The 11,559-nt window shown below is 37.0% G+C and overlaps 1 protein-coding gene across 1 annotated transcript; it reads left to right on the plus strand.

Moving 5' to 3' along the window:
- Positions 1–2,044: 2,044 nt before the first annotated feature.
- uqcrfs1 (ubiquinol-cytochrome c reductase, Rieske iron-sulfur polypeptide 1) lies at positions 2,045–4,606 on the plus strand. Its single transcript, XM_084107668.1, has 2 exons — positions 2,045–2,334; positions 3,465–4,606. Exons 1-2 carry the CDS (start codon positions 2,124–2,126, stop codon positions 4,073–4,075), a joined length of 822 nt encoding a protein of 273 aa, XP_083963794.1. The 5' UTR covers positions 2,045–2,123; the 3' UTR covers positions 4,076–4,606.
- The last annotated feature ends 6,953 nt before the right edge of the window (positions 4,607–11,559 follow it).

Here is an 11,559-nt window from a genome sequence, read left to right on the forward strand (position 1 = left end):
AGAGCGCAAACACTGATCCGCACTAGATCATTTGCCAAAAATGTTTCGCCAATATGCTATTATTACAGAGAAAACTGATCATAGAGCAGCCTTTTCCTTCTAAAAGTAATCAGAAGCAGCAGCAGGCAGTGGTTTGAGTGACACAATTCCATGCTAGTCTTAAGCTTTATACATGATTCAGCTCCGCCTATGGTCTCCTTCATGTCTAATCAAAGTTTTTATAGCCTGCAATTTTTTAATTTTTTTATTTTTATATAACTTGCCTCTATCTGGATAAAAAAAATAAAAAATTGGCCCTGTTTCCTAGAAACATAAAAAGAGTTTGGGACTTTATGTCCCTTTCTAATGAAACTAATAAGCAGCAAAATGTCAAGAGGGACACAACGGATACAGTATGTAGAACGATACTCACTGTATACCCAAACTGCATACTCATAGATTAAAAATGTCAATAGCGTTTATTTTCAGTTGACAGAGAAGGAAATGCAGCCTCAAATAGCTGAGGCTCAATTGCAGGCAAACCACATCACATTGATCAAAGCTGATGCTGTGGCAACAGCAGGCAGTAAAATCAGACGTACTTACTGGATTTATTAAAATGGGCTGTGGGAACTTGACAAGCTGTAACCCAGTCAGTGTAGATAAACAGGGATATACAAATGGGATTGCTTCAGGAGATATTCATGGAAACAGTCTTTTGTAATAGCCAGGAGAATGCAAATCCAATCTGTAAATGCAACAGAGTGATGTTTGGGTAACACCACAGTAGCAAGTGAAAGACGAAATAAAAGAAAATCTGCCTTGAGGTCTCATGTACTGTTGCTTGATGGATTTTTTTGCTTGCAAAATACAGTTATTAAAATAAGAATCCACATAATCATGAGTTTTCTCATTTTTAAGTTGGTCACATGAATTTGCTGCATTGACCAACAGAAAGCTGTTTGGTTTGAAAGGGACTTCTGTGTGCACTGTATTTCATACATCTACACTACTGAAAATAGACATTATCATTTTTTTGCCCAGCAAAATGTTGCTGAAATTTTGCTAAGCTCAAATGTAAATTTTTCTACCAAATTTTCTACAGTGAAATCAAGGCTTTTTCAATAGAAACCAACGCAACCAGGATTTTGTGTGAGGGTGAAAGGTTTACCAAAACAGATTTTGCAACAGGTTCAAGTTGGTTATGTGAATTCACACTGACCAACAGAAAGCTATACTTGATTTGAAAGAAACTTCAAACTAAGCCACATTCAAAGCTGTTCTAAAATACTCTATTAACACACACGTGACCACATTACATAAGGATTATGTTCCTGCTGCATCTGTGAGATGGTGGGCAACAATTCTGCTAAACATCGCTTATCACTACATTGGCTTTATTTTCAATAAATTCTTAAATTTAAAATGGTTTCATGAATTTCACAGAAGAGCTACACTGTTCTCTCATTTTAAACTACAGCTTCATGGGGTACTAGAAACCAGCTACTCTTATCACAGCAACCAATTTAAGATTTTAAAGAAAGGTTTTTACTTATCAGTACATTCTTTCATGCATTTTTTCATTACCAGTGTATTCTTTTAAACAGGTTCATCACATAGCCTACTATTTTTTTTTTTTTTTTTTTTTTTTTTTTTTGTGAATTAACTAGATCATTTATCCATAACGACTATTATGGTGCAATAGAAGTGTGCTAAAAATATCAATGATTTCTTGTAAATTATGAAATAACATATGAAGACCTCCGATGCAAAAGCCTCTAAAAGCCACCTCTGTCAAAAATGAGATAATATTGAGTGAATCAATGCTCTCCGCACATAGTAGGCTATATGTTCATACTTTCACTTCAAACTCACTAAATCCCAGCCTCAGCCCATTCAGAAATGCCGGTACTTGGGTAGAAACCTATACATTGGAGCCTGATAAAGATGTTAATATTAAAGAAAAACTTTAGACGGACATAGAGGCTTTTGCATCTGAATATAAACCCAAAAGAAGGTAAAACTGTAGAAAAACTTTAGATGTGACGTAACCCCGTCTCTGAGACGCTGACGTCAGGCGTAAGCGCCGTCGGTGGATCAGTTCAGTTCGGCAAGGTCGATCTCAGCCCCGCTAGCTGACAAACATGATGTCCCTTGCTGCTCGTTCGGGGACGTTTTCCCCTTACTTACAAGCTACAAATTATGTCGTGGCGGGTCCACTAAAGCCTCTCATACCCGGCGTCGTCATGAAGACCGATAAACTGTTGATGGACACGAAGAAACCGTTCCTGTGCCGCGAGTCCTTGTCTGGGCAGAGCGCTAAGAGCGGCCTCGCCGTATCCATCAGCCTCAACGGTGAGTCTCACTACATGGTTGAGTGAAATCGAGAGTCCCGGTCTCATCGTAGCGCGAGGAGGCCGTGCAGCGGGCGCTCGCTCGCTCGCTCAAGGGCACGATTAAATCACATATGTTGAATGTGTATTGTGAAATAGTTTCATGTTTTTGTAGTGTTGTACGCAGGTAATGCTGAATTTTTATTAATATTGTGCTGAATTTATACTGTATAACGAAAAACATTAGCTCACTTGCTACATCAGTTAGCTTGACTGAGGCCTCGCTAATGTCCTTGCTGTTACGCAAGTTAGCAGTAAAGTTAGTTGTTAGAAAATCAGCCTGTGACTTTTTTGGTAAAGTAGGCTAACGTTAACTTTATTGCCATTTCAAAGTCCTATATGGTCGACTTATGATTACATAGTAAAATAAATGCCAGAATATTGGAGAATTCGGGTAATTTCGTTTTGTTTTAGGATAAATTTAGCTAATAGTTTTTTTTTTTTTTACTAAGATATGCCTACTGTTACGATAAACTAGCTTGCTGTTATAGAAGCAGTGTTTTTAATGTTATTAAACATTAAACCCCGGCCATGACAAGCTACATAGCCCAGGTGTAAACTAGCAAATTTACGACCAACTTTGATTACCAATATGAGTTAGGCTATACAATGTGCAGCAGATCATTAACGTTAGTTGAAAGTAGAAAATAATATAAACATTTTATTAATATCTTTGGGTGTTTAATATACCAGCATAATATTAAGGCCACATTGAATATCTGATTGATTTACAGATAATGTTGTGTAATACATGTCATATAAGTTAGATCAAATGAGTTTTCCCCAATGGTTTGTTGATATAGAGAGCATATCAGTTTTAATTCCTTTGTGCATACGGATATATAATCCAAATTTGAAATGAGATGCATGCTGTTTGACGTATAATATTATACATTTACTCAATTTAGAAAAGATTTTAATTTTAAGATTTTCAATTTTAGCAGATTTGGTAATTAGTGCCAATGTAAATGCTGTCATTAAATGCGTATGATCTGAAACTGGCCAAGTATGATTTGACATTGTGGCCTGGTCAATATAGTGTTCTATTACTGCATTTCATGTCATTTTGATTATTTTTCATTCTTTTTTTAGCTCGTTCTTCAGTGCGTTTTGCCCACACAGACATCAAGATCCCAGATTTCTCTGACTATCGCCGACCTGAGGTTTTGGACTCAAAGAAGTCCTCACAAGAGAGTGGCGATGTCCGGCGGGCCTTCTCCTATCTGGTCACAGGTTCCACTGCTGTGATTGGAGTCTATACAGCCAAGACAGTTGTCACACAGTTTGTCTCCTCCATGAGTGCCTCAGCTGACGTGTTGGCTCTGTCCAAGATTGAAATCAAGCTATCAGACATCCCTGAGGGTAAGAACATGACCTTCAAATGGAGAGGGAAGCCCCTGTTTGTGCGCCACAGAACAGAAAAAGAGATTGCAACTGAAGCAGATGTCAATCTCTCTGAGCTCCGGGACCCCCAGCACGACAAAGACCGTGTTCAGAACCCAAACTGGGTCATTGTCATCGGTGTGTGCACCCATCTGGGCTGTGTGCCCATTGCAAATGCTGGTGACTATGGTGGCTATTACTGCCCATGCCACGGCTCTCATTACGATGCATCTGGTCGCATTAGGAAAGGCCCTGCTCCACTCAATCTGGAGGTGCCCTTCTACGAGTTCCCAGACGATGATACAGTGATCGTAGGATAAAGGACTGTGCTATAATACTATAATCAACAGTGAACATGCGCTTTACTTGTTTGATTTTTGTCTTGTTTCAGACACATTATCTGCATTGACTCGATGGGTAACAAAGGTTAATTGTAAGTAATAAAGTGTATTTTATCTGATGGAAACCTTACTCAGCTCTTATTTATTCAGTCTCAATATACAGCATCACATGGGTTGTTTAATTTTATGCATTGCAGGTTTTACAGATAAGGAACAAATTAGATCTTTACATTGCCATAACGCACAATTGTTAAAGTGATAAAGACAGAAACTGTAGAAAGTCAGGTAGGTGATGTTTGCAGAATTAGCAGGTTACAGTACACAAGCAAATGACACTTCACTGATATTTTCTTTTGTCATGATCACTGGTAAAGTGACAACTGTTTGATTGTGGCTTGGTTTCAGCGAAAGCTGATGAGAACAGCAAAAAATATGTGAATAAACAGAACCATAAGGTGTACTTACTAAGGTGTACAGAGATATGAACTAAATAAAACTGTCTGATCACTGTATGGTGTCATTGGGTTTTTTAAGGTGACTTAAAAAATAAAAGACTGATATTACCAGAACATGATGTCAAATAATAAACTTGATAAAGATCATGATTTTTAAACATTTAAGGATGGTCGGCCTACATTGTTAACATTTACTCAACTGATGTGTGTGTGTGTGTATATATATATATATATATATATATATATATATATATATATATATATATATATATGCAGTATATATATGAAGAGTTTAGATGCAAAAGCCTCTAAGTGCCATCTGAAATTTTCTTCTAGAATGATCATTTTTATCAAGCTCATATATTTAAGTGAAATAACTGAACTTAAATATACGAGCTTGATAAAAATGATCATTCTAGAAGAAATTTTCAGATGGCACTTAGAGGCTTTTGCATCTACAATCTTCATATATTATATATATATATATATATATATATATATATATATATATATACATGTATGTGCATATATGTGGCTCAGCAGCCGTTCAAGAACTGCAAATTCAGAAAATGTTTGCCATGTGTGGTGTCATGTCTTTTGAGAGAAGCTTTGTAGATGAACTGAAGCAAAATATATTTTGGGAAATATAGAAATATCTGATGTGGTTCCCTGGTCCTGTAGATAAATCTGTAGCAAAATAAATACATTGACCATTAAAAAAAAAACTTTTTAACTTGCAGTGCATTTTATGTTTGAATGCATTTTCAACAATATGAATGTTAGTTGCAATAGCAAGTGGAGTAATTGTAACTAAGGAAATCTTAATTATTACGAACAATTGATTTAAGCTACCAAAAACACTTCTATTCTGTAAAAGGTTATAGCTTGTTCATTAATCAAGATCATGTGGTGCTAGTGGTTCAAAATGTACATCCAGATTTCCCAGGGGAAAGTCAAAAAATGGTTAATATGAACAGTAGCGATTAAGAAATTAAAAACTGACCAACAGGTGTGGAATTCTCACATTTTATTGAATAACAACCAGCTCTAAAATAAGTACTTGATGTCTAGATGTGGCTATAGGGAGATGGTAAACAATTTCTATGAGCTTCACACTTCAGAGATAAACTAATGAGCCATTTGATCATTTGGTTACTTTGTGAATAGTTACATAATAGTACATTATCTGATGTACAATCAACAAATGTGTTGGTGTATGTAAATCTCAATCGTTGCAGCAATTTGTAGCTTTAAACATTTTATTTTGTTTTCATAAAAACGCAGAGGTCATATATGCTTGTCACATGTTTAGTAGAACCACAGCATCTAACAACAGATAATTATTTTTATTCATAGAAGGTCATGTTGGATTTTGTATTTTTTTAATCAGAATGTCCATATGAAGTTGATGTTCTGACACATTTGCTACAGGTCTTGTCCACACTAATATGTTTTAGTTTGAAAACGCATCTTTTTCTCTCCGTTTTGGCTTTCCGTCCACACTGAGACTGTTTTTATCAACGAAAACAAAGCTCATGAGAACTCTCCAAAGTGGATGCATTTAGAAACGCAGTTTTCACATTGTAGTGTGGACTGTGAAAACGGAGGTAGGCTATTTAAAACGACGTCGATGACGATAAGTAAATAATGCGATGTGAGGGTTGCCAACCGTTCCGTATAATACGGAATCGTTCCGTATTTGACACATAAAAGTCTTGTTCCGTATTGAACTGACACGGAACGCACTTTGTTCCGTATTTTTGAGAATCAATTCAGTGCAAATCCATGACAGACACATATAGCTTCTAATATATGTCAGACTATGAACGAAGACATTTGTAGGCTATGACAAAAAAAAAAAAAAAACCCGACGGTGCGGTAGATACTAATTTCTCCCCGTTTGTCTATGATCAGCGTAGCGTTTTTAACATCTTGGAACATCATCAGAGAATGCCCTTTTAATTGGTCGTTTCAGTCATTGTGAGTCACGTATCGTAGCAACGATGACGACAAGTAACAACAGCGGGAAATGTAAAAATGACTACCTCCGAGCAGCTGGCGAAAAAGAAAAGAGCACAAAAATATAGAATTGAATGGGAAAATGACTAGCAGCTACCCGTGGCTGGAATGCGTGAGGGTCAATGAATACACGGCCAATTGTCCGAGCGATGTCAAGGTTCCTTGTCCGTCAGACGTCTCCAGAGGCTGATATGGTAGGCTATGTAATCATGTGGATTTTTAAAACTCAAATATAGTTCATAAGAAAGTGATTATATTAAAAGAGATAGTACAGATTTAGCCTAACATTGTAAAGAAATAAAAAAAGTACACATGGAAAAAATAGCTGCACAATGTGCTTAGTCTGAAGGTTTATTTATTTCTGTGAGATTTTCCATGTGCATACATACAGGTGTTGTATTGCTTGAATGCAGTATTTGAGTGCAATATTTTAGATTTTCTTTATTAGCTGTTTTTTTATTTATGTTTTTTATATTATTGTTTTGCACTGGAAAGAAAGTTAACTATAATGGAAGTATAATTATATAAATATATTTGCACTACACCTCCTTAAAATGTTGTCTAATTAAATTAAAAATATATTTTTTTGCACTGGAAGTCTAACGTTAATTCTATTGAATAAGTTTGCACAAGGCTACAGAAAACTGTTGTTTATTTTTCTTCAAACGCAGTCTACGCCGATAAGTTTTGAATGTTATATGTTGTATTTGTTTAAGTTAAAAATAAAACGTATTATAAACTAAACAAATCCATGGTTCATTGTTGGCAAAATGATCATGATAGGCTTTATATTTCACATCTAACTTATGTGGTTCAGTCTTGTATATTGATTAGGCCTACTTTGCTATTCTATAAATATAGGCCTAATAAGTTGTATTATAATATGCTACAATGTATTAAATATATTAAATATATGAATCTAAATATATCAATTAGTTTCCACAATATTCACCAGAAGTCATCATTTCAGGAGTTATTTTTCAAAATTTTCTCCCCCCCCCGTTCCTTATTTCCATTTCAGAAAGTTGGCAACCCTAGATGTGACGCATATTGAATCCATAGATATTCATGTTTATAAACACAGTTATTGTGCCTGTAATGTGCTATTCACTTTCACACAGTTGCTAAAATATGTTAGCCTACTTTGCTCACTCTTCATATCACAGTCCTGCAAAGATGACAGAAAATTAACTCACATTTGCAATAGACAAATTGCTTGTCTTGCAGCAAAATATGAGAGCAGTTGCGTTTTAGACCAAACATAATGGTGAGTGAGTGCGACCTGGACGCATCAGTGAATGGTGAGATATTTTGCTAAATAAAATGATCTTGCCAGAAGAATTGTGTGATAACTTGATTATGTCTTGTTCTGTCTGTATTATCTCAGTGAGCTTTTATGAGGGTTTACCAAGCGGCAACCTCCCCGTCTCTCTCTTGAAACCAACACGGAAGTGAGTTAAACTGCAATTCATTGACTGGCCGCTTGGGCTGGCTGCAGAAGTGAGTCAAATCTGTATCTCCCCCATGTTAAAATTACCAACTTTACAGCAGAAAAAAATATGTTTACAGCCTGGATCTCTATGTGGCTTTGGTCTATACAGCTAATTGTGCCCTTCATAACAACTGTGAGGGGGGTGAATTTTTTTATAACTCATCCGTTTAGTTGATTAATATTTAAAGTTCTGCATAATTAAGGGTGTGGCCAGTGGCCACTTGAGTGACAGGTGGATTGCCGCTGATGTCAATGCTAGCCGTCACTTCACCTCAGCAAATGTTAGCTGCTGAACTTGCCATCTTTGCAGTGTTTTGTGCTTTTTTTCGGGATTATTTCATACAATTTAATACACCCATTACTTTGCCCACGGCTTAGGATTCTGTCGTTGTCGTCGAGTATCGTTCGAGAGAACAGCCAGCGCTGTATTTCAGTTGTTTTCCTCTGTGAACATGCACTAATGGATGTCTGACAATTTCGTTGCTTTTTGGAGTTTTCAGATTTAAAAACGTCAATAAAGGCTAACTTGATCACGTCGAGCTAGGTGGGCATGATTTCAGATAGCCAGGCTCTTCAGCTCCACTCACTTTGCCTCTTTGCCCATTTTCTGTTATCTGGGAGTGACGCGAGGCCAAGATGGTGACGGCCGGCTCTGCCCACTTTAGGCTTCAAAAATGCTCTTCAGAAACCTACGGGTGACGTCACGGACACTACGTCCATATTTTTTTACAGTCTATGGGGTTTACGCATTCGCTGTAAGGTGAATTTAGCATTTTCCAGCGTTTCAGTGTCGATGAGAAACTTTTGGAAAACGCTTGAAAACGCTAGTGTGGACGGGGAGCGTTTTGAAACGAAACCTCTGTTCTCAAATCTATCCAGATTAATGTAGGCGTAGGCGTAGAGTTTCCAGATAAAGTAAATAGTAGTATACTGAAGTAGCACAATGACAGGTAAACATAAGCGTTCCTCTCATTCAGATATTATTTGAATAGATGTTTCAGAGCCATATTATCATATAGAGTAGCTTTTCTCCTTGGGTGTATTTCGGTTTGAATGTCTCAGAGGTCTGAGAAAGACATTGGACATGTCTGCAGGTTAGTCAATATGCTTCTAAGCTGGGCTACAATTAAGGCATATTGATGCCACTTGACACAGGCACAAATCACATGATTTATTTTCATAAATTGTATAACCTAACAAATGGCACATTTAGGTATGCCTTTTACTATTGCAGTTCTAATACTATTCTAGTCTTTTAAAGTCTTTTAAAAATGTTGAACTTTTTCTCTGAATGTGTCTAGATAGCTTCCCTGAACATTCTGGCAGGCTTTGGGTATTTTAATGCATTTAATGCACTGGATTGCCATATTCTCTGTCTTCGAGAGCATCCACCACTTATATGCAACCTGCTCAGTCGTCCTGGAGTCCTCAGCTCTTGCCAGGTCTTGCAGCCAGCGACTTGGCGGACATTCAGGCCTCACTGATAGAATGATGATATCCCAGGGGTTGTCAGGGTACCATTGTGTATCAGCTGAAAATCACAGAGATCCCTGGCTCCAACATATGTGTTTAGCATCCAACAGCAAAATCTTTATTTGGGCTAATTTCTGGGCAAGAATTTGCTCTGATATGCAAATTTCTCAAATTCAGCTCAGGGTTCATCAGTCACTCTGGGCTGATTAAGACCCCTGTAAGAAAGACAAACTCAAGTTGAATGAGTGTGTGTGTGTGTGTGTGTGTGTGTGTGTGTAGGAGACTGAGGTATAACACATATTGTTTATTTCGTCACTTCATTATTTTATTTTATTAATTTTATTTTGACTTGTCTCAATCGGATTCCACTGGTTTAAGATGCACATCTGCCTGTACAATTGGACTGCATAATGCACAACTTCCCTGTAGGGACAATACAAATCAGTCCAATGGGAGAATCAGGTAATTCTGTTTTGTTTTGACAAATAACTGAAGATTTAATTTGTATTGTGGTAACAAAGGCTTGTTTGATTAAAATTAGTTATTTTATTATGGTGCAATAGAAGTGCTGGACACAGACCAAAATACAGCATTTTGTACTCGCATCACAATGCTGTTGCCTTGTTGATCATTCTACATAGTTGGAGTTGATTGCTTCAAAGCCTATGGAGGAAGCGTGTGATGATTCAGATGCTGCATCCATTATCTTTGAAGAGAGTATGTGACTGTGAGGGTGGAACAAGAAAACTAATGGCTCGTTTCCACTGAGCAGTACAGTACGGTACGGTACAGTACGGTACGGTTCGGGTCTGTTAACCATGATCTGGCTAGCGTTTCCACTGCCAACAGTACCCTTACTTGATAGGCGTGGTGTTTCGATCGACGTAATTTTCGCGCGAAGAAGAACATAGTAAACTACAATGGATGACATACAGCAGATCTTGTTCTTGCTCCTCGACATGTTTGTCACAAGAAGACAAGCGCCGACATTAGGCTTTTCTCAATATTAAGTACGCAAAGTTTGTACTTGCCATGTGCGACTCCTACATGCAAATGGCAGCGCGTTCTTAAAAGCATCACTCAGCTCGCTCTGCTACTCCGGTTATCTCTGTTACTCTGTATGTACAAATTTAAGCAACAATAAAACGAAATATGTTATAAAACACTACTCTGCCTCTTTTCGTTTTCATTTAAATAAATTAAACATTATAGGGACACAAATGTGGTTCATGCGCAACGCATATTGATTATTCACTGCACGTTATACGTTATTCTATTTATAACAAAACGATTTAAAACACAACCCTAACGTTACCTCTTTTCGTTTAAATAATAAAAAAAATTACACATTACAGGCAATATATGCATTTGTACAAATGTTGCAATAAACATCAGTGATAATCTTGTAATAAGAAAATGACAAGAAACCATATTTCTTTTTGTAAAATTTCAGTTTTATAAATAATAGCCAATATAAAAGTTTAAGTAAAAGGTACAAGAAGCTATACAATAAGAAATAAAGCAAACAATTCAGTCAAATGTCCAAATGCTGCGCTAGTCTAACATTACAACAGTAAAGTTAAATACAAATAGCCTATAATATGAAACTAAACTTAGCCCTCAGTCAAAACGATTGACAGGGAATGAATTATATATTCACGAGACCAAAGATCGCCCGTTAGGTCTGCACAAGACGAATTATATCTCATGTTTAACCACTACCGTCGGAGTCATCGGCGAACGTCAGAAGAACTAACTTAGCCGAGGAAAGGCTCATCCAGCCGGGAAACATGAGCGCCGAGCGCCCGCTGATCGCATGGATCTCACAACCGGGGAAAAACAAATCATCTTTATAAATAAACCACAGATTAGAGCTTTAAACAACTACATTCTCGCCTGAAAAACTCTTAAAATTACATTTCGTGACACAGTAACAGTATATTATATTAAACTGTATATAAAAAAATGGCGCTTCTTATGTTGTCATTCCCCTCGTAGCACGCGCAAGTGACGATTCTCTGTCA

Source organism: Abramis brama (assembly GCF_963993115.1).
Source record: "Abramis brama genome assembly, chromosome: 3".
Taxonomy (NCBI): domain Eukaryota; kingdom Metazoa; phylum Chordata; class Actinopteri; order Cypriniformes; family Leuciscidae; genus Abramis; species Abramis brama.

Excerpts from the sequence above, each read along its gene's own strand:
- uqcrfs1 (XM_084107668.1), top strand. The coding sequence starts at position 2,124 with ATGATGTCCCTTGCTGCTCGTTCGGGGACGTTTTCCCCTTACTTACAA. Across the intron at positions 2,335-3,464 it reads CGTATCCATCAGCCTCAACG|CTCGTTCTTCAGTGCGTTTT; the intron begins GTGAGTCTCACT and ends TTCTTTTTTTAG.